We start from the raw sequence: 24,537 nt of genomic DNA, 5'->3' as shown, positions 1-24,537 counted from the left end.
GCATTAACAACAATGCCACCCTTGCCGTAACTCCCTAATCCCTACACCTAACATCCCGTTTATGCAGGGGGGCAAGCCCCCCACACCTCCCTAACTTAATATTCCAACTCCGAGATCACACTACAGTGAGGAAAGGGATGTATTTCCCTAACCACACTGTACCGCAATCTCTTTACATGAGCGAACGTTATATTTGCGGATCCACAGTCCATTCGCAAATATGACATTCACTCATGTAACCTGCACACATATGATGTATTTGAATATCTGTTGTTTGAATACTTCATAGCCGTGCAAGTGCATGGCGACATTTCAATAGTAAACCGTACTATGTATTTTCCATTATTATCTTTTCCCCTCTTCTATCACTGTTGGAGCTCCTCTTGCAATTAATATAAGTACTCCTGTTTTCCTTTGCCCCAATATTCCACTGAATAACCATCCTGAAAACCCTTCTTTATCAAATTCACATGTTCAGTTCTTTCCAGGTACGTCTCCTGAAGTATAGCTATTTGCACTCTGCATTTTTAATATAGTTCACTACTCTTTCTTTGTTATATTTATCTAAGGTCATTCAGATTGAAAGACATTACAGAAAGCATCACTTTCTTGTGTAGTTATTATTAGCACCTTTTTGCATAACTGCTTTGTTAACTGTCTAGTTCCAACTTTTATGTTACATGCATATACTGTTTGGCAGATTGGTCTTTTATATGGTTGGTTCTTGTCATATCTATCTGTGCCTATACCACATCTTACATAACATTTTTTTTGAAAGTCCTCAAACAGAACAACTCCCCCAACCCCCCTACAAACTATTAATGTACTTAATAACACACACAACTATGTACATCTTCAAATATTAAAGTTTTTGCTTCCTAATAAGAACAAAGGTTCCAAGTTGATAGCCACACATGCTAGAGTTAAAGGAGAACCGGACCTACAGACTAAAAAAAAACATGTTTAGATAATCATGGTTTGGTGTTTCTTACATTGTAACACCACTCTGGGACTATTTACAGGTTTTTAAATATTTTTTATACATAATTTCCGAGTCTGACCAAATGAGGTATAGCATTTTGAAGTGATCCTGATCATTTAGTGTGCCTCTAGGTATTCCATAATGCAGTGCTGGTCTGTACAAAAAAAATTACATCACGCAAACCCTAAAGCTATTGTCGTTGCATTGATTTTACATGCATGCACTGCTGTCTTTCAGCTAGTTAATTTTAAGTAACATTTCATGTCATTCAATGACATCTTAAAATACAAACAGTGCAAATGCCACAGAACAGACTTTCAAAGTGCTTTTTACTGCTGCTTCTTTTTAGAATGGCTAAATTTCAGTCTTTTCTGAAGCCTGAATTGTACTACTTCAACTCATCTCACACCTCCCCCCCCCCTTCACACCTAAGTTCCCCAGCTTCCAAAGTGTAAAGGTAATTTGAGCTGTTACCTGCTGTGATTGATAGCTCATAGCAGGAGACTTGACTCATACTGTTTCCTTGTTCTAGCCTTTACTTTCTGTATGGGTAGGGAAAGGACCAGGAAGCTGTGACATCACAGCATGGTTGAGTTTTGAGGATAATTGGTCAGAAAACTACCTGTATTCATTAGTCTTAATGACATCAGTGAATTGGAGACTGCAGCAAGCTTTTTCCAGGGCGGGGTAAAAGTTTTTTTTGGAAGTGAAACTACCACAGTACAGTAAGATATTGTTCTAGTGGAGAGAAACAGTCAATTTAAAATGTTTTAATGCTTTATTGTTGTTTATTCATTGTGCTGTATTGTTGTTTATGTATTGCGGGCACTGTAAATGGGGAGAAAAAGGACAGAGAAGTTGAGCAATTAATAGAATCCAATTGTTATCCTTTAACCAAAAAAGAAAGGATAGTCATGCTTAGACACATGGTATAGTCAGTGCTGTTATTAAGTACTATTTGTTATTTTCTATCTTTATAGCTCTCCCAGCTGAGAAAACATGAATGCCTTCAGTAAACATTTTCTCCAAGCCATTTCTCTTTATCAAATCCTCTTCTAGTGACTTGCAAACCAAACACAAAACTGAATAATGGTACCTTGTTTACCAGAAAAAAGCCTTATAATATTTGTTTTCATTTACATACTTTGTAATAAACTTGTTACTGGATAACGCCCAGGGCCTTAACCCAGTCATTTCATTGTACAAGCATGGGAAAAAGCACACTTTTTTTCTTTTATCATAACTCTTAACCAGACCCTTCTTCACTCCCCCATTTTCTTAATTTTATTTTCATTCCAATGCCTACATTTCTTAAAACTGATCAAAGAAAACGAGAGAAGATGAGATAAAAAGAAGAAAAAAAAACTTATGTTTATATTCGTATTCCCATTGCATTTCAAAAATCTGAGAGAACGTAACTTCAAGTCTAATTGATTTTGTGTGATCTTTGAAGCTGTCATGGCTGGGAAACCCCCCTGATTGCTTTTTCCCCTTAACCAATCCCCTTCCATTAGACTGTCTCCAATTTCTCTTTATCAGATTGTCTCCATGGAGACAAGCTGCAGAATTGCTACTTAGTATACATGCATTTGTTAGAAAAAAAGCCTCATGATATTAAATATTCCTTTTCATTTACTTGCTCTCTCTTAAAACTAATCCATCTAAGGTACTTAATCCAGCCATTTCCCCATGCAAGAATGAAAAAAGCACATTATTTTTAACGTTGACTTGTCTTTTTAACCAGGCTCCTTTTTGTTATCATTGCATTGCCTATATTTCTCAAAACTGTACAAGAAAAAAAAGAGAGAGAAGAGGGGAGAAAAAGAAAAACACCCGTTTACAATCCCCATTACACTTAAAAATTGCATGCAAAGAAAGCCATGCACCACAAATTCAGTACTATTAAGAAGAGTGTTTTCTTTACTTTCAGTTAGCTTTCTCCCCTTTCCCTTCCCAAAGCATTTTTCCAAACATTAATGAGATGAAGTAGGGCATATACCTTACAGTCGCCCAGAAATCCAGGAAGTCTTGAAAAAGTCCACCATTTCCAGATTTTCTTGTTCTGTCATATTTCACAAGTATAGTTATTGCATTGTAATCCTACATTAAGTTACTGGTTTTATTACTGTTCTTTGTTGCTCAAATCCTTTGTCTACTTCATTTCCAATATACTCTCAATTCTTCTAGTCAACTTTCGTGTTCCCTTCCTTCTCTCCAACATTTTCCATTGAAATACTGGAAAAGGTTTCACAGGTACAGTCTCTCTGTGGTCTTTATCACTAGAAGAACAAGAAGCAGAATCTCCTTCTGTTTCACAGCTCACTTTTTGTTGGACAAGCTTTTGTATTTCCACCTTAGCATGCACTTCATCAAAAAATGATTTGTCCCTCCAGGGATGAATACCTTAATGACAGCTGGATACAGCAATTTAAATCTCACGCCTGTGTCTCGATATTTGCTGAATAGTGGAATGAATTTACTTCTCTTTTGCCTTTTGTGCAATGAGTAATTGTTCTCCACAAACACTCTGCTGTCTCCCACTTTTAGTATTTTGTCCTTCTGCCACAGTTTTGTCAGAATCAACTCCTTCTGCTGGTAGGATTGTATATGTACTATTAAAGGTCTATGTTGCTTTCTTATAGCTAGGTTTGAAGCATAAACACGATGTGCACTTTTAACTAACAACTCCTGCTGTGGAATACCAGTCCAGTTGCTTATTTGTGCTTTCATAAAATTAATGCGGTCTGTTCTTTATAGCTTATGATGTTAATGTATACAAGAAGGTAGCAGTTTCGCAATATAATGGGGCCTTGTTAGAGTTTGATGATCTAATTAAAGGTTCCAAGTAAAATTATTTCTCGAAAAATGATGTAGAAACAAAGTTCTCCACTCAAGGATGTCTCATAGCCAAATTTTATTGTTTCCCAAAGATCCACAAAAACCTTTCCTCTCCACCTGGATGTCCGATAGTTGCTGCTACAAAATATTTTTTGCACAATATAGGAATTTTGTTACATAAATATTTGTTACAACCAGTTAGGAAATTTAACTCCTATATTCATGACTCTTTTGACGTTGTAGATAAAATTAAGTCCCTTGAATGGAATGCGGAGAGTTACTGGTCAACTGTAGATGCTAAAAGTCTTTATACAAATATTAGTCACCAGTTAGGACTAGAAGCAGTAAAGTATTTTTAGGGGATAGCCCCTTAATGAATTGTATAGTGGAATTATTGTATTTTTGCTTGATGGATAATTATTTTGAATTTAATGGTGAAATATTTCATCAAATTAAAGGGACGGCAGTGGGGGCATCATTTGCCCCTATGTATGCCAACTTGTTCATGGGTCTTTTTGAAAATAAGTATTTATATCAGATGGAGTTTTATAAGAAGTATGTAATAAAGAATACTTTAGATTTATTGATGACCTTATTTTTGTATGTGAAGGTGGAGAGCAATTGATAAATGTCTTTATAAATAATTTGCAAGACAATGAATTTGGTATTAAATTTGATGGGATACAAATGGGAAAAGTGACATTTTAGATATAGAATTAGATGGGATGGTGGGTGAAGATGTACAGATTAGGGTACATAAGAAATTTCCTGATAGTATCCATTTTTTGGATGGTACGAGTTGTCACCCATCCCAGCTAATTAATTCACTACCATATTGTGAATTAGGGTTTCAAGGTTATGTAATAGAAACAATGTTTTATGAGAAGAATTAAGTAAGGTTTGTGGATATTTTTTGCGTAGGGGTTATGGTTATTATGTAGTGGAAAATGCCCTGGATAGACTGTTGAATGACAATGAGTGGCCTGAGGGGAATCATAGGAGCCAAAATAGAATATTTTGTGTAAAGAAATAAAGAAAAGTAATAACAAATGGAAGCTAAAAAGGATTATTTTGTAACATCATATAATGTCATGACAGAGGAAATGTTTGTTTGTTATCAAGTATTATTGAGATTATTTGTTAAAAGATAAAAGGTTAAAAAATCTGTTACCATATAAACCTTTGCTTTCTTTGAGAAAAAGACTTAGTGTAAGGGACATGAGATTCCAAAAACAGAAATATGTGTTGAATTAAAATTTATGGGGACGTTGCCATGTGAGAAATGTTCTAGTTCTATTTGTCATTATACAGTTCCTGTTTTTTTTTTTTTTGAAAAGATTAAGTATGTAACTTACACCGCTAAACAATATATGAGCTGTCAACACTGTGGGTGTAATTTATGCACTGAGATGTTCCTGTAACCTCTTTTGTATTGGAGAAACGAAGAGGTCATTTAAAGTAAGAATGCAGGAACACCTCAGGGACATTAAAAATAAGAAAATTGAAAATGCTATAGCATATCATTATATGGTATGTCGGGGGTGTAAGTCAGTGTTTGAGGGGTACTATTTTAGAAACTGTTAAGATATGAGAGAGAAATAAAGGAACAATTTGTTATAGACAGTATGCATTTTAAAGTTTGGTACTTTAGTACCTCATGGGTTAAACCTGGAGTGTAATTGGAAGGTATTTTTGCAATGAATTGTGCTTTTCTATTGATGTTTTAGGTAATTGTTTAATTGATGTGTTAATTGATGCTTTTATATAATGGATTTGTGTGAATAACTTTTTATCTCTTGAAGCCTTGAGGAGCCGAGGCACTAAGATATAGTAAAACTTTTTGGTTTTTCCTCCACTCTCTGGTGGCATTTTTGTTCCTTATAGCTTTTCTGGTGTAGCTGAAAGTCTCAGGTTCTCTCTACGTGCTCTGCCCTCTTAATTCTATTATTTTTTTCAGCATCTCTTCTGAGCAGTCTCATATTCAGCCAGCCTTTTCTTCATCTTGACCTCTGATTTTTGCAGCTTTATCATCTCATCTGAATATCTTTTTAAAGCTTCTTCCATTTTTACAGCTTTTTTTGTGTTTGTTGATATACTTCATCTGTATTTTGTTTATTTTAGCCAGGTCTGCATGCAGTTGTTTTGCATCTTCCTTTAGGTTATTGGATCATGTCTGAAGGTTGCATTACTTTTTGCAGAACAGCTGCAGAACTTTCCCCAGTCATTGTTTCTTCCTCGCTTTTTGTAGCCAATTTGTTTCCAGGTCTTCTGTATTTCTTTATTTCTGGCATCCAGGCAGTGAATTTACTAGCCAGTTACTGAAATTTACCCATAAATGCAAGTTTATTAGCCTTATCTGCTGAGTTTCTGTTTTCACACTGGGAGAACTAGAAACAAGCTGTTTTTCAGTTTGCAGCCATCTTGGAATTGAGTTCATTATAATTTCTTGAGCGTTTACGTGTCTGTCCAAACTCTTCATCCACCCTGCGAACAGTCTTTTGAAAATTCTCAGAACTGTATGTAGGAGGTAGGGGTGGATAATGTGAAGCTTCTTCACTGTCTTAATCCGTGAAATGCCATGCTGATTATTGCTCTTTCCCGGTTGTTGGAATCTGACATGATTACGTTGTTTACGTTGATTCATACCCCATGTAAAACCCTGGTCTTGTTCTTAATCATGTAGATCATGCCTTAACTTATTCTTTCTTTCAATAGTCTCTCTTCCAAAAGCCGATAATTTATCATTCATGTCAGCCAAAAAATGTTCCAAACAAGAATAGCTTGTTCTGGCCAGTACATCGGAATAAGCGGACTTAATGTCCTCTCTGATTTTTTTCCTTTTTAACAAATCCCTTTCAATAAGTATGCTAACCCATTCCAGACTGCACTTTTGTGCCACAGCTACCCACCATGTCTGGAATTGTTTGTTGTTCTCATTCATTCAAATGAAAGGGGTAGATGGATTTTTATAGCCCTAAGATCCCTAGGGATAATTTTCATTTCCAGGTACTGTTGCAAACTTTGCATATTGAAATATACAGATTTTTGAAATATACAGATTTTTTTTTTGTACAACAAACGGTCAAGATAGCCAAGTATTACTTGGATTTCAGGTGTCATTGTAGTTATCGATTGTTGTCCAGCTGTTGAAAAATGGTTATTGAATTGTTTACCCCGTTCCTTATCCATCTTTCCAGTAATTTAGGCAAAACATTCACATTATTCACTTCCAGGGCATCTCTCATGGCCAGATGTTCACTCGACTGGATAACAGTATTCCATTGACCTCTGAGTCTTGTCCATATTAGTATCTCTGAATATTCTCTGTAATTGAAAGCAAAAGTCTCTGGCCATCAACAAACTATTATACACCAACCACAATAGAGCAGAAGAATATAACAGCAACCACTAGGTGTGATAGTGGTTTATGCTTTGTGGTGTCCACGTGGGAAGTTTTACATTGGGGAAAGTAAAAGATAATTTTCTACAAGAATAAAGGAACATATTAGAGACTTAATAGAAAGTCAAGTTGCTATGCATTTTAAAGCTTGCCCTAATAGTGATGTTCGAGGACTACAAGTAGTAGTTTTGAGATGGATAAATAATAGTTCTTTTAATGATTCTAACATCAAATGTTAACTGATTTGAAAACAATCCGTCTTTATTTTAAAATTTGATACTCTATCCCCTAAGGGGTTAAATATGGAATGTAATTGGAAATGGATAATTTAAATTAATTATTTAATTGATTATTGTGTGGCTAACTTTTTTTGGTACGGTTTTATACTCTGTAAAATCTGTTAAAGCCAAGGCATTAGAGGAATTTGATGCTATTTTAATTTATTTTTTAATAATATTTTATTTGGCATCCTGACCATCTAGTTTGTGGTTGCTGCAACATTCTGGGACGTTTATGACTAGGCTGGGAAGGGCAGGTTGTGTTTTTATTAAAAGCCTTTTCTTGATGCAAAGAGGAATGTTGAGCATGAGATGTGGAGGAATTTAAGTGAACTACAGGTCTGCACATTTGTTATGGAGTTTGCATAATGGGATGAGGGAGGAAATGTTTAAGGGAAGGATTGTGTGGGTGGTTCTTAAAGAGAATTATTCATCTGAGAAATCCTGTGTGTTTGCTTGAGCTCAGATTTGATTAGGACTTTAACAGAGAATGGGGACCAGAACCCTAGTGTGGGTCTGACTGGGGACCAGATCCTTAGTATGGGTCTGGATGTGGATCAGATTCTTAGTATGGGTCCGAAGCAGAAGTAACAAAAATTGTGGTTGTGTAAATTGTGTGTATAAATTAAACTTCAAGAGGATATGGGTTAGTGCATTGACAGTGTATGGTGAATGGAAAAATGGGGGTTATCAAGGTAGATGAAGAGAAATATGGACTTAGGTTGGAGGAATGTGTAGCATGAGTGATTATTAAATGTGTAGCAGAAGTGATTATTAAACATGATTGGTGGAATTCGGGCATGCAGCTGAGAAAATTAAATAATTTGGCAGAATGTATGGCTCAGTGTTGAGCTGACGTCAAAGAGGGAAAAGGAAAACTTCTGTCTCCTCTTTTATGTGACAAGTATCCTTTCCTGTCCATAACATCTGGAAGTGAGGTTCCTGCATTTTTAAGGGGTTCAGAATTTAGTCCAGTGATCTGAGGTATTGCATGCATTATATTTAATGTGCATGTAGCAAGTGTTTCCATAGTTAATATATTGGATATGTTGTGTTTTCTTTGGTAAGGTGGTAAATTGCTGCATGGTGGGTTGTGACATACTAGATTGACAGGAGAAGATGGGATGGGAAGGACTGAGTTGTTTATAAATGACAGATGTGGCTGATACGGAAGATTTAGGTGAGGGAATTGTGGGTGAATGTTAAAGTAATAGAAAGTGAAGATGAAGTAAGTGAGGAAAAAGCTTTATGGAGAAAAAATTAATTTGAAGTGTTTGGTACCACAGACTGAGAAATTTGGAGAAGTAAGAAATAAGTATGAAAGAAACAACGATGAGGCCTTTTTCAGTTCATATGTGGGATATGAATCGGATGGCTGTTCATGAAAGGATCCTTTTAGGGCTGTTTTGAAATACAGACGTTATGAAAGGTTACTCTAGTAGAAGTAAGTGCTTATAACCAGAAGAAACTGTTGCTCTTTTTTTTTTGCTTCCTACAAATCACCTAATTTCAGGTATCCCTGCCATCACCTAGTAGACCCATTTATTCCATCTTTGAGGGCAAGAGCCAGACGGGTTTGTTCCCTAGCCAAAATGAGAACTCCATTGGATTATTCATCTCTTGCAAAGAGGTAGCCTTGTAAGCTCTTTTATTCCTGAGAGGCAAGAGTTGGGTGTTTGGGAACAGGCTGCCTCCTGTGTTTGGTTGGAGTCCTCTCCAGAGCTCAGTCTTTCCATGAGGTGGTTGTGAATTCTGAAATCGCTCCTCTCCTAGGATAGAATGGGTCTATGCATTATACACACGTGACCAGGCTCTCTGGATAATTTGCAGCATGGTCATCACCTGGCCTGCAGTCCACCACTCCTACAGGGGTAAGCAAGCAGTGCAGGGAGCCAAACTGTCCCCAGCTGATATGGGTAAGCTTGCATTTGCCAGTCATGTGCATCTGACCCTGCTCAGCTGTTCCAGCCCTGGAGCTACACCCTTAAGTTGGGTCAGATGGGTCATAGTCAGGGCTATGCCATGGAGATGATAGTTCATTGTTAAATGTTTTTGGACTTTTATTGCTGAGAGAAGTAAAATGAATTGGAAGAAACATGAAAATGTGCAGCATGTGGGGTGTGGAGGATACAAAGTGGAGCATTATTTACAATCATGTTGGGGTTTGTTTTGGTTTATACAAAATACAAGATTTTTGTTTAATTTTCAGGAAAGATTTTTTTTTTTTTTGCTATGTAAAGCTTTTGTGCCTTTTTTTTTGGCTATCCAGTGCATAAGTTGGAGAAAAAAGGTTCCTCTTGGAGAACAAAAAAAAATACTGTATTAGAGTGATGTATTTGCTATATTAAGTAAGAGCAGGTTATGTTTTTTTTTATCTTTCATAATTTGTCCTCTGATGTCACACCTTTACCAGTGTTTACAGCTTTATGCTCTAAATGTTTATTGGCACCCATCTCCTTTGTATAGGCCATGCATAGCATATCTCACCTGCATGTTCTTTCCAATGATGAACCCAGATACACTTTCTTACTTTCTAATTTCTTTTTATCCTGTGGTTTTAGTCGTAGCTCTTCTGTGTTCTGCTTATGGCAGGGACATTGTCAGATGTGCGTGTATGTGCTAGGCTGGGGTAGGGAGCATCCAGACCCGTAGGAAGGCCTGTTATATGCTTCAAAGATGTCTAAGTGTGACCATGAAGACAGGCGACATCCACTCCAACAGGATGGGAAGTCTTAGCCACAGATCGCATCACTTGGAGACTGGCCATCAAGACAGGTAGCCAGATGAGGAGAGAGAAGCTGAGGGAGGAGAAGCGAGAGTGCAGATGGCAGAGGACAGCTACAGTACCTACACAGCCAGGTGTTTGCTACACCTGCACAAACTGTAACAGAGTCTGCCGGTCAAAAATCTGACTTTACAGTCAGAACAGGCACTGCTTTTCAACCATCGACCAATTTTGTGTCGCAAACTTTTTCTCTTGAGACAGAGAAAGGCCATCCCGTTTATGTGTGTGTCTGTAATAAACGTATATATTGTGTGTGTGTATATATATATATATATATATATATATATATATATATATATATATATATATATATATATATATATATATATATATATATAGATATATATATATATATATATATATATATAGATATATATATATATATATATATATATATATATATATATATAGATATAGATTTTATATATATATATATATATATATATATATGTGTGTGTGTATATATATACACACACACACACACACACACACACACACACACTGGATATAAAAAGTGTACACACCCTGTCAAAATGCCAGGTTTTTGTGATATAAAAAATAAGACCACAATAAATCATTTAAAAACTTTTCCCACCTTTTAATGTGACCTATAAACCTGTACAATTCAATTGAAGAGCCAACAAATCTGTTAGGGGAAAAAAACATAAACATACAGTAAGCTGGTTGCATAAGTGTGCACACCCTTAAACCTAATACTTGATTGAAGCACCTTTTGATTTAATTACAGCATTCAAGTCTTCTTGGGTAGGAGTCTGTCAGCATGGCACATCTTAACTTGGCAATATTTGCCCACTCTTCCTTGCAAAAGCACTCCAAATCTGTCAGATTGTGAGGACATCTCTTGTGCACAGCCCTCTTCAGGTCATCCCACAGATTTTCTATTGGATTTAGGTCCTGGCTCTGGTTGGGCCATTCCAAAACTTTCATTTTCTTCTGGTGAAACCATGCTTTTGTTTATTTGGATGTATGCTTTGAGTAATTGTCATGTTGAAAGGTGAAATTCCTTTTCATCTTCAGCTTTTTAGCAGATGCCTGAAGGTGTTGGGCCAGAAATAACTGGTATTTGGAAGTGTTCAGAATTCCCTCCACCTTGACTAAAGCCCCAGTTCCAGCTGAAGAAAAGCAACCCCAAAGCATGATTCTGCCACCACCATGCTTCACCATGGGGATGGTGTTCTTTTGGTGATGCGAAGTGTTGATCTGATGTTAATATTCACCTAATCCTTTACTATGGGTTTGGTTCCGAACCCTTGGAACCGACTTTGCTGTATTTTCAACTCATGCTCTCCTCTATGCTTGAGCCAGGCTCTACCCATAATACTCCTCATAGAGATCATCTCAGATCTCATTTGCCACTTTGAAGACTAGACATAATGTTCATCGTGTTTCACTGCTGCAGTCATTACACTTGAGTTATCCTGCCGTCGGGTGGTCCCGCAGTCAGCCAGAGTTCCAAAGTCTTGGTCCGGCGTTGGTCGCCGTCACTTCTTCCCTGACGTCCGTGCGCCAGGGGTATATAAGATGCAGCCAACACCATATTCTTCAGTCTTTCTTGCCGTGCGGTGCCCGAAGCAAAAGCAGTTCGCAAGCGCCGGTCGGCCGACTCCTGAGATTTTCGAATTTCAGAACCGAAGTCTTTAATAGGTTCATAGGTTCATACTAGGCTATCTGCCCTAGGGCATTTATAAGCCTAGCCAGAGTGTGTGTGGCTTTCACCACCCCTTAGGATGAGAATACTATACCCATTAGTTTGCTGTGCCTCTGTCCAGCAGTGACACAGAGATGATTCCCGGGGTAAACCTACGATCTCCCATCCACTCGTCAAGATTTCTCTTGAACAGAGTCAGTGAGGGGCTCTGCCTCACATGGACTGGGATTCTGTTCCATAGTGTAGGGAGTCTCTGGGTGATGAATCTGTCCCTCCAGCACGTCCTATTTATATCCGTGTTGAGGTTTAAGTCTCTTGCTCTCGTGGCTCTGGTGGATTTGGATTTTTTGAGGTGGAGCATGTCCATTAATTCCGGGTTGGACATGGCCTTGTATGTCAGGCACAGATCACCTCTGAGCAGACGGTATGCGACTGAATAGAGCTGGAGTTTCTTCAGTCGGGCATCGCATGACATATGTTTGAGCCCCTTTATCCTTTTGGTGAGGAACTTTTGGGGTCTTTCCAACTGCTGCATGTGTCTGGTAAGGTACATTCCGAATTGGGCGTTGTACTCAGTCATTGGTCTGATAAGTGAAAAGTACAGGGGTACAATGACCTCTCCTGATCTGGATGTGAATCCCTTCATGATCAGGTGGGCAATGTAGAAGGTCTTCCTAACCACTTTACCAAATAACAATCCTTGTTGGGGTCCCAGAAATACCACAGCTCGAACAGAAGAGTTGAATAAAAACTTTTATTCCATACGAAAAATGAAACAGCAAAGTCAAGTTAAAAACATGAAAGTCTTCCCTGGTTAAGCGCTTTCATCTGCAGGGAATGCAGATTTCATCAGAACCATGAACATAGCGCTGATTACCCTTTTATAATTAGTTTTGGCGCCAAAATTCAAAAACTGTTCCAAACATAATAGTTAATTAATTAAAAACTACATGATAACTAAAAACTAAATACGTATGTAAATATCTATAAATACTATTTGATAATACAATGATTTTATAAAGAAGTGCTTTAAGAAGGAAAAAAGAGTAAATATCTACCTAAATTCATTCCATTAATAAAAATGGTTTGATGCTGATGTGGTCATTTAATCCAGGACTAGTAGTGGCGTCACAATACATTTGCCACTTACTTTCTAATAGTCCCAAAAAAACTTTCCAGTTGCCCTCGCAACCTTTAGAATCAATATGATCAATAATGCTAAAGAGAAAAGTGTGTTCCTGCCCTCTGTCTAAAACATGTTTACTGAGGGCGTTATTACAATCCTGTTTTTTAATCTTGTATAAATGCTCATAAATCCTAGTTTTTAGTTTTCTCTCGGTCTTACCTATATAATATGCGTTACAAACAGTGCACAAAGCAATGTAAACTACCCTAGATGTATTACAATTACTTGTCAAATTAACCAGCCTAGTTCTGCTGGTATTGTTCAACTTTATTATTTTAGTTTAATTTATGAACTTACACTGATTGCACATCCCACACTTTGTTGTTCCTTTTTTATTATTAATATCCCTATCCCTTACTTTTTTAGCAGATTTTTTACTTTCCAACATGTTTTTAATGTTTGCGGATGTCTTGTAAACACATTTTGGGATAGTCCCCACTATTTTCCCTACATCTTCTGATACAGTTAAAATAGTCCAGTGTTTGATTAAAATTTCCTTGATGACACTTGTATATGGGCTGTACATAATTACACAAATTCCTAACCACTTTGGCAATGTGAGTGTCAAAAGAGAGGTTACTGTCAACTTGGGTCCCCAGGTCCCTGATAACTTCTTCCGTGTTTAATGGATTACCACCTATGTGGTAATTAGGGGTTACCTTGTTTTTCCCAAAGGGTATGACTATACATTTTTTGGCATTTAGCTTAAGGCCATGGCTCTGGCACCAGTTATCAATTTCTATGAGACCTCTCTGGAGTATGTCTGTGTCTGATGGAGTGTCAATTATGGTGCCCAGTTTGCAGTCATCTGCAAATTTTGTCAGCCACAATCCCCCTATGTTTGCCTGCACTTCAGAAAAATAAATGCCGAACAAGAGGGGGCCCAGGACTGAGCCCTGTGGGACACCGCTCGTGACCGGCTTAGAGTCTGACATGGCACCAGCAACTCTAACCCTATGTGTTCTGTCCTTGAGCCAGTTTGCAACCCATCTTGTGACATATGGGTTTACATCTAAGCTGGTGAGCTCTTCTATGATGCCCGAGTGGGGTATTGTGTCGAACGCTTTTGCTAGGTCAAGGTAGGCTGTGTGAACTGCCTTACCCTCATCAATGGCCTTAGTGACTGTTTCAAAAAAGTCGACCAAGTTCAAGAGGCAGGATCTGCCCTTGACAAAGCCAAATTGGGTAGGATCCAGTGTCTGTAGGTCCCCAGTGTCTTTATTTATGAGTTCCATTATGATCCTCTCCATAGCTTTGCAGACAAGGCTCGTCAAGCTTATGGGGCGGTAATTTCCAGGGTCCGTAGAAACACCGCCTTTGTGGAGTGGGACCACAGTTGCCGTACGCCATTCTTTGGGTACGTATCCTGTAGTAAGGCTAAGATTAAACAGCAGCCTTATGTGTGGGTTTAGTTCCTCATTGAGTTCGTGTAGCACACAGCCGGGGACACCGTCCGGTCCCATTGATGCTGTGTTTTTGCTTTAGAGAGGGCGGCTCTCACCTGGGCATCTGAGATGTTTGGGAGGCTAGACTCTGGTGGGATAGATATTTCTCCTTTTGGGGGGGGAGGGAGGGGAGAAATTTGCACTGAACCTGTCTGCCAGTATGTTGGCAATGTCTGTGGGTTCAGTGATTTTTTTTATCATTTTGGACTAATTCTGAGCATATCTGGGTGTTTACACCCAGGTTTCTAACATAGCTAAAAAAGGCCTTATGATTGTCTTTTGTGTCATTAGTGATTTTTCTCTCAAAGTTGGCCTTAGATGATTTTATGAGTGATCGTAGTTTTTTGCTAGTATTGATCAGAGATGCCTTCCCTTTTAGGGATTTTGCTCTGTCATGTAGCAGCTTTCTCCTCTTGTTGGAGAGTTTGTTTATGGCTGGGGTTCACCAGACCGGGCGCCTGCCTTTGGTGGAAAGGGTCTTGATTTTATTAGGGATTGCTTGATCCATACATTCCTGGAGGTGCTCGTAGAAGGCATTTGTAAGGGTTTCAGCAGCGTGGGTTGTGGTTTCCACTGGCTCGGGGGCCTTGAAAGATACCACTCCAGTCTTAAGAAGTGTGAAGTTTGCTTTTGAGAAGTTCTTCACTGTGGTCTTTTTTGCTGGGGGTGGGGCGGGATGTGGATCTCCAATGAGATTAATTTATGGTCTGATCTCACCAATGAGGGATATACTTCGTGTGGAGCATTTTGTCCCCATGTTTGTGATGATCAGGTCTAGTATATTTTCTCCTCTTGTGGGAATGGTGACTAGTTGTTCCATAGCATTTGAGTTTATGAACTCCAGGAACCTTTGGGCTAGGGTGTTGGGGCTTGAGTAATGTTCCCAGTCTATGTTTGGGTAGTTGAAGTCACCCAGTATGATGGTGTTTGGAGAGACATTCATACTCTCCAGTGTCTTCAGGAAGGCTGTGTGGGTTTACTGAGTTTGAGAAGGTGGTCTGTAGCATGCTACAAACTGTAGGGCAGTTTTACCTATGGTTAATTGCACCTGGATGGTCTCCGATGCTTCGTGCGTTGCCACTAACCTGGAGGTGTGGGTATCCTTTATGAATATGGATACTCCCCTCCTTTTGTGGTTCGGTCCGGATTTTGGGGCCGAACGCATGATATGAGGTATAACCTGATAGTGCTGGGGTGCTCTCAGGAGCCATGAACCAGGTTTCAGTCACAGCACAGACATCGATGTTCTCCATACTGAGGAGGGCTTCGAGGGCGTGCATCTTGAGGTTTAGACTTCTGGCATTGAGCAGTATTACCCTTAGTTTTTCTCCATTTTTGTTTTCTAGGGCGGTAGGTTTATCATTTGAGCCTTGCCTAAAAAAGGCACTATGGGGTGGCAAGAGCCTTTGCCAATATCCGGAAGCCCAGGGGTGACAGGTGCAAGCCATCCCTTGCGAAGCAGCGTGGCTTGTCAAGCATGTCATCCCTGGCAGACAGACATTGGATCCCCTTAGAATGACACCAGTAATTAAGCCAATTATTAAAGCTGATCATTTTGTATCTGTATTGTGGCATCATTCTTGGTGAGGGTAGGATACTGCTCAGGGTCAGGGTCATACCGGCCTGGGCTACATAATCTGAGAGCTCCTCTATGTCTCTCTTCATGTAGTCCAGGGAGGTACGTCTCAGGTCGTTCACACTGGCATGGATAATGACTGAGTCATACTTGTACTTGCTGTGGAGTGACCTGAGTGCTTGTGTTATGTGGCGGATTCTAGCGCCTGACAGGCAGCTTACTGTGATCTTTTCCTTGTTCATTCTGGTGAGTGGGACGTCAGTGTGTCTGACTATGGAGTCACCTATAACAAGTGTGTCTGGCATTGTGTTTGGCCTTAAGGGCTGTGACTGTTTAGCACACTGACTTTGAGAACTATGTGTTGCATGTCTTATGTCTTGAGGTGGCAGTTGCTTGGGTGTCTGCTTTGGAGGCCTCTGTAGTTTTGGTAGATTTTTGATCAGTGCCTTCGAGTATGTCTTTGTGTGTTTGTGTTTGTTTTGCTGTTGTGATAGTTCTATGTGAAACTGGGTTTGTGGTGTGCGTGGTTTCCTTCTCCTCCTGTCTGGTCTTGCCAGTCCTGAGTTGAGAGAGCTCAGCCTCCAGTTTGGCTAAATAGTTGCATCTCTCACATGTATTTTTGTTTTGTGGGAGAAGGAGTGGGTTGTCTGTGTACATGAGGCAATTGTAACATTGCCTCAAGATGCCCAGATTCACCAGCTGAACAGGAGAGGACGCTAGCAACTGACCCTTCGACATGCTAGAAAAAGTTTGCTGTGTAACTGAGTCAGAAGGGACCTATAGGGAAATGGGTACTCAAGGGGATTCTAGGCTAATGTAGTACTTTGTTTAGTATATAAGTACTTTACCTATATAAAAATGCTTTAGGAGCAAGTGCTAAGCTTTTGAGATAGAGAATAGACTGTTTATATTGCAAGTAGAGAAGTTCTAAGGGTAGATTGCAAGTAGAGAAGTTCTAAGGGAAAAATTGAAGAGCAGACTTTACGGAGCCAGAAATAGTTTAACCTTGTTTAACCGGCGCTGCCCGATGGTGCTCTATGGGCAACTCCGCGCTAAATCACGCTAAAGCGGGCTTTATAGCAGGGGGTTGAAAAGAGCTAGGAATCGACCCAAAATGGCCAATAGACTACAAGTTTCTGGCTGGAACCACTGCTCTAGGGACAAATAGGCTGCTCAGTGCTCCCCACTCCCACTGGTGAACAAAGAAGCTTCCCTTTATCCAAATAAGGATATGGAATAGCACAGGATCCAAGCCAAATTCCAGAGATCAGCAAACTCTGAAGACTGGACTATTCTAGTTCAGTAAGGCGGGAAAACAAGATTATTTTTTTTTTTTTTTTTTTTTTTTTTTGCAGAAAACAGAGGAAAAACAGACAGTAAATGCTATAAATGCTTTTAAACGGCTAGCGCACTTGAGTGTGTTAGCCTACAGGTAAAATTAAGCAACAAATAACTTTTTTAAAAGTGCATAACAGTTAATCAACACAAAAACAGTTTAAATAGAATGCAGAGCTGTATAAACAGGCGAAAATGCAGTCGCTAAGCAGTAAATAATCAAAAAGCCAGAAAAAAATACTTAAATCAGGAAAAAGTCACTCTTTTGCTCTCTGCTGCTTGTAGAAATCTGCAGGACACCACGAGGAGCTGTGCTGAGTTGAATACAAGCGAAAAAGCGTGCTAAAGCGGGCTTTATTACAGGGGGCTGAAAAGAGCTAGGAATTGACCCAAAATGGCCAATAGACTAAAAGTTTCTGGCTGGAACCACTCCTCTAGGGACAAATAGGCCGCTCAGTGCTCCCCACTCCCACTGGTGAACAAAGACGCTTCCTTTTATCCAAATAAGGATATGGAATAGCACAGGAACCAAGACAAAGCCCAGAAATCAGCAAACTCTGAAGACTGGACTATTCTAGTTCAGTAAGGCGGGAAAACAAGATTTTTTTTGTTTTTTGTTTTTTTCTTTTTTGCATTAAACAGAGGAAAAACAGACAGTAAATGCTTTTAAGCGGCTAGCGCACTTTGAGTGTGTTAGCCTACAGGTAAAATTAAGCAACAAATAACTTTTTAAAAGTGCAAAACAGTTAATCAACACAAAAACAGTTTAAATAGAATGCAGAGCTGTATAAACAGGCTAAAATGCAGTCGCTAAGCAGTAAATAATCAAAAAGCCAGAAAAAAAATACTTAAATCAGTTATAGCAAATACAGTTATAACAAATGCTCTGAAATATACTGTATATTTCCAAAATGTTTGAGAAGGACAGTCAGAACACAAGAAGGTTCAGGCGAAAGAGGAAAAAAAAAATATTTTACTTTTTGAAAGGGAAAAAGGAGGAACAGAAGGCCTTATCAAATGTTCTCTCTCTATTAAGCAGAATGAGCTAATGACACTAGACTGGGAGGTGTATCACAGTATGGGCGGGCAACTGCAAAGCCACCAAGTATAAGAGCAAGACACCAACAGGGAGGGAAGGTGGGACAAAATAGCCTACAAGACAGCAAGCACTAGAGAGACAAATGAAAGCTGGGAGGGAGGGTGGGACAAAATAGCCTAAGTACCCCATTGGGGAAACTTTTTCTTGCATCAGACTGATGTCAGTAAAAGTTAATAATTGCATTTCTTGTGGAAGCAAATACCTCATAAGGATTTTCATTCTTACTGTATTCCATGCCTAGGCCCCGACCACAACGTCACTAGTTGTCGGTTTTGTGCTAGATTTAACAAACGCACTATTAAATGTCGGTTTGATTTTGCACGCCATTATTTTGGCTGAAGGTTCAATTACACCATGCCGTTGGAACAACCAACGACCGGAATACACAAAAAACGCAAAGACAAAGATAAGGACAGACATCCAAGGTCCTAAACTGACGATGAGGCGCTTTTGCAGCCTCTGACACCCACTACCTTAGAGCTACAGGCCACCTCCGACTCCCATGTGGACATTTCTAGGCCTCTGGAAACTCAAGGTATTGGGCCTACGGAAATTAACCCCTCAGATAGGTCTGGAGCCACTGAGCAGGCATCTGCTTCTGAGGGTGTTTTCAGACCTTCACAGCTTACCTTCAAAACAACAACCAAGTCTAAAACTCCATTAAAGACAAAGAAACAAGTACAGCATTCACCTGGACAGGCCTCCATGCCTAAAAAACAGATGCTAAAAATGGCCGAAGACCTAATTACTCTGATCAGGGGTTCCCATCCCCCTCCTGATAAAAAGCCTAGGCAGGATACAGACTATGATTCCTCTGACCAGGTTTCCATTTCTTCTGATTCCTCTTCAGACCAAGGATACTCTTTACCCCCCTATGAGTACTCTGATGCTGAAGAATCAATCCCTTTAGCCTCTCCTCCTGAGGATTACTCTTTTGGGGAAACTTTACATACCATGAAGGGAGCATTTCCATTGGGAGAGCCAAGATTATTCAGAATCCTCAGAGATTTTCTTTTATTGCCTCAGCACAGGCCCCTTGCTGTTCCGCCTTTCTTAGATATTGTGGATGATGTATTGATTCTTTGCCCCCAGCACCAGTCAAGCCAGATAGGTACTACGGAGTCCCTGACTCTCACAAATTTCTTTATAAAAACCCTGACCCAGAAACTATTTCCCAGGGTCCCAAAGGGGTAAAGGCTTCCACTGCTAAAAATCCAGTTCCCTCTGACAGGGATTCTAGAGCATTAGATAGATGGGGAAAGCTTACACTTCTGCAACTTTAGCAGTAAGGGCTTTAAATTGCCAGTTCCACATGCTTAAATACCATCAATATTTAATGTCTTTGTTAAAACAGAAAATGCTTACAAGCTCAGAAGGTCCTGACTATAAGGAAATGCAGGATTTATTGCATGCAGCTGAACAAGTGGGAAAACATACTCTGCAATGTGGTTTTGATTCATTAGAGGCTTCTTGTAGAGCCGCAGTTACTGGGTCTGTGATTCGAAGGCATGCTTGGTTAAAAGAACAAAGTTTACGTGATCATGTTAAGGCAAAATTATTGGATGCTCCTTTACAGCATGATACCTTGTTTGGTGTTAAGGCAGAAGAGGTGTTAAAGAAAATGGAGGATAAGGCAAAATCTATGCAAACAGTGAAGGATTTATTACAGGTACAGCCACCTCGATTTAGCAGAAATTGGCCTTCTAAAAATTGGTCCTTTCCAGTGTCAGACAGAACACAAAGAGGCAGATACAGACGCCCAAGGGGCAGATCTCAGCCCCAAGGCTCTTACAGACCACGACAGTGGGGTGCTTCAACCCCAAAAGGAGGAGAAGACAAATCACAACCTTACAGGAAACAGTCCCAATGACTTCCCCCTTTTCATGCCAAGCACTTACCTTTTGGCAGCTCCCTTAGGGGGAAAACTAGCTCTTTTTTTCACAAAATTGGCATATAATCACCCAAGACAAATGGATTCTGGATATTGTGTCTCAAGGTTACAGGTTCCACTTTCACACTCTACCAAGACCGAAAGGAATGCCAGACCTGCCAGAAAATCAATGGGCAGAGGCACAAAAACAAATTACAGCCCTCATGGACATGAGAGCTATTCAAAAAGTGCCACAACAGGAACAAGGACAAGGATTTTACTCAAGACTTTTCTTGGTCCCCAGAAAGGACAAAGCCTGGAGACCCATACTGGGACCTCTCTACTCTAAATACTTACCTGGATGTTCCGAAATTCAAAATGTTGACAGTACAGCAACTTCTTCCCATGCTGGGCAAGAAGGTTTGGCTAAGTTACACTGGGACATGCAGGCATGCCTTTTTGAGATCCAATCAGACAAAATTGCTGAAGATACCTCAGATTCATAGCTGGCACAATGCATTACCAATTCTCTGCACTGCCCTTTGGCTTATCTACTGCGCCCAGGGTCTTCACAAAATGCCTGGCACCAGTAATTGCATTTTGCAGACAAAAAGGAATTCAAATATATCCCTACTTTGACGACTGTCTTATTCAAGCAGAGAGCAAGGACATTCTTCTAAAGCATCTGGCATTTGTAAAAACATTGCTAATTTGCCTAGGGTACACAGTAAACGAAAAGAAGTCAAAACTAGTGCCCTCACAAGAGATAATATTCCTGGGTGCCAGCTTAAATACAACGGCCCAGGTGGCTTATCTCACTCCAGACAAGCAAAGACAACTGACTCAGTACTTTCAATTGATGGCAACAAAACCCCAACTCCCTGCAAGAAAAATTCTGCAGGCCTTGGGGTTCATGGCATCCTGCATACTACTAATACCATATGCCAGACTGCATATGAGGAAATTACAATGGTACCTGAAAAGTGTTTGGACTCAGTGTGTCACAGTTTGGAAACAGTAATACCACTTATTCCCTGCCTACAACAGGAGTTTCAATGGTGGGCACAGGCATGTCACCACAACAAGGGACAGCCTTTCACTTTACCCACAGCCAGGCAGACACTAACAACAGATGCTTCGGATTACTCCTGGGGAGCACACATGGCAGGAAAATGTATTCAGGGCAAGTGGACCGCAGAACAAATGCATCTTCACATCAGTCAAAAAGAGATGCTAGCTGTACAAAATGCCCTAACAGCTTTCAAGGACCTTCTGCATCCAGGACAACTGTTGCTAAAGACGGACACCACCACAGTTATGTGGTACATAAACAAGCAAGGGGGCACTCATTCCTATCCCCTCTGCAGACAAGCCATGACTTTATGGAACACAGCACTGACCTACCAAGTTCATCTGCAAGCACAATTCCTGCTAGGAAAAAAAAATACTCTGGCAGACGACTTAAGCAGAAACATCATGGATCCTCATGAGTGGTAATTTAAATCCACAAGTATTCAGCATAACACAAAAATGGGGGTGCCCAGACATAGATCTTTTTGCCTCCCCTCTGAACTACCAACTACAGGAATTCTGCACAAGAACTTACCGCACACAAGCGTGGAAAGTGGATGCCGTCTCGTTCAGCTGGAAATCCCTAAAAGTTTATGCCTTCCCATCACTGCCTCTCCTGTCAAAGGTACTCCTAAAAGCCAGACAAGAAAGGTCAGAAATGATCCTGATTGCCCCATACTGGCCACGCCAGCACTGGTACCCAATCTTAAAGAACTTGACTCAAGGCCCAGCATGGATTTTACCTCAAATTCCTCATCTTCTGATGCACAGCCAGCTCAAAACCTTAAACCTGGCTGCATGGCAGATTACTTAGCCAAGCAACCAACACTTCTCTCTAAAGCTGTTATGGATGTCATTTTGGAGGCCAAGAGGCCCAGCACCAGGAAATCCTATTCAGAAAAGTGGAAGAAATTCTGCACCTGGAACCAGGCGCAAAGCTTTGACCCCCTTGTTCCAAATATTCCTCAGATATTACAATACTTAACTGAGATGCTGGACAAAGGCCTATACTTTTCATCCATTAATATCCATGCCTCTGCCATCTCAGCTCATTACAACACGGATCCTCCTATTTTCTCTCATCCATTATTAAAACAGTACCTCAGAGGGGCTAAAAACATAAGACCGCCCCGGAGAGCACCAACACCAACTTGGGACCTCAACTTTGTCTTGGAAAACTAACTTTACCTCCTTTTGAGCCAGCCAGTTCAGCAGAATTAAAGTATGTGTCATGGAAAACTGCTCTGCTTCTGGCAATAACCTCAGCACGAAGAGTCTCAGAGTTACAGGCAGTAATGGCAGTGGAAGCTTTCATCATTTTACACCAGGACAGGGTTTCTTTAATAACAAACCCTACATTTATGCCAAAGGTGTTATCCAGTGTGGCTCTTAACCAAACTATTCACTTGCCAACATTTTATCCAAATCCCCAGAATAAAGGGGAGAGACTTCTGCACTCATTGGACATACACAGGCAGTTACGCTTCTACTTGGACAAGACAAAAGCTTTCAGGAAAACTGAGCAATTGTTTGTAGCATATGCTACAGGATCACAGGGAAAGGCTATTTCAAAGCAGACCATTTCAAAGTGGATATGACACTATCCGTTTCTGCTACACACAGCATGGAAAAACTGTACCTAGCAACATTAGGCCACATTCCACCAGGCCAACAGCCACTTCAACTGCCTACCTCAGAGGAGTACCTACCAAGGATATTTTGGAAGCTGCAACTTGGAGTTCAGTGCACACCTTTACCAAGCACTACCACTTACCTCTTTACTCTAAATCCAGAGCTGGCTTTGCCACTGCAGTGCTGCAGGGCCTCATAGCCACACCGAATCCTTTATAGACCCAGCCACCCAACCTCGGCTTTGGGATTCAACCCAAGTGTAATGACTGCAGCAGTGAAACACGATGAACATAGCACAGTTTTGTACCTACCATAAATGTAGATGTTCGAGTGTATTCACTGCTGCAGTCCAGGTTACCCTCCCTCCATCCCCTCTTTCTTAGCTGGAACATATTTATACCTTTCTACCCTATACAACCTATGTGGTATATTTGCTTGTAACTAAAGGTTTTGTTTTTATTTTTTATGTATGTTTTACTACCAAAATGTATTGCCTATCTATTTGGGGGCACCTGACATCTGGGGTGAGAAAAACTGAAGAATATGGCGTCGGCTGCATTTTATGTACCCCTGGCGCACTGACGTCAGGGAAGAAGCGACAGCAACCGACACCGGACCAGGACTTTGGAACTCTGTCCGACTGCGGGACCGCCTGACGGCAGGATAAACCCAAGTGTAATGACTGCAGCAGTGAATACACTTGAACATCTACATTTATGGTAGGTACAAAACTGTACTTTCTTCGGTCCACCCTCTGGACAATGAGTCTAGGGCGGTGGATCTATTTGGGAAGAGAGCCTTTTCTTCAGCGACGTTTTCTATATGAGCTCTGAATTATTTGGCGTACGTCCTACAACTTCAGCGGACCTAGTTACGGAATTCGCTGTGTCGCCCCCAGAGTATTTGTCGCCAGAGGACAAGTGGCTGCTCTCGGTGAAAATGTAGACTGTAAAGTCTGTTTCGAACACGCCCATGTGTCTTCTTTCCCATACCATGGAAGGAGCGGCTATGGTGGCTGGGACTAGCGTAGCTATGAGGCGACACGCTTGGCTCAGACTATGTCAATTTGCGGACCCTTTCAAGGAGTCCTTCACAAATGCTCCCTTTGATGGTTCCTCCCTATTTGGGAAGACAGTACATGACACCCTGGTCCAGAATGAGAAGGATGGGAAGACTCTGTCTGCTGTCGGAGTCCGCTTCTCTAGCCCTCAAAGATCCTTTTCTAGAAATCAGAGAGGGCAAAAGAAGATGTGGTTCCAAAAATCTCAGTTTTCCTGGGACTCTCAGGATACTTTGTCCCCTAGAGGCAGAGGGGGACAAGACGGATGCCACCCCAGATGCAGAGGGGGGCAGAGGAACTTTGGGTCTAGG

The 24,537-nt window shown here is 40.4% G+C and overlaps 1 protein-coding gene across 1 annotated transcript in view; it reads left to right on the top strand.

Moving 5' to 3' along the window:
* LOC122791060 (general transcription factor 3C polypeptide 5-like) overlaps positions 1 to 5,551 on the top strand; it is a 199,251-nt gene extending 193,700 nt beyond the window's left edge. The window contains exon 4 of the mRNA XM_044058836.1: positions 5,548 to 5,551. Within this exon, the coding sequence (XP_043914771.1) occupies positions 5,548 to 5,551 (4 nt within the window). The remainder of the gene's footprint in view (positions 1 to 5,547) is intronic.
* Positions 5,552 to 24,537: the final 18,986 nt, after the last annotated feature.

The sequence above is a fragment of the Protopterus annectens genome, chromosome 16.part0, assembly GCF_019279795.1.
Source record: "Protopterus annectens isolate FY-2018-M chromosome 16.part0, PAN1.0, whole genome shotgun sequence".
NCBI classification, from domain to species: Eukaryota; Metazoa; Chordata; order Ceratodontiformes; family Protopteridae; genus Protopterus; species Protopterus annectens.
The sequence above is the reverse complement of the archived record's forward strand: the minus strand, read 5'-3'. Positions and strand labels throughout refer to the sequence as shown.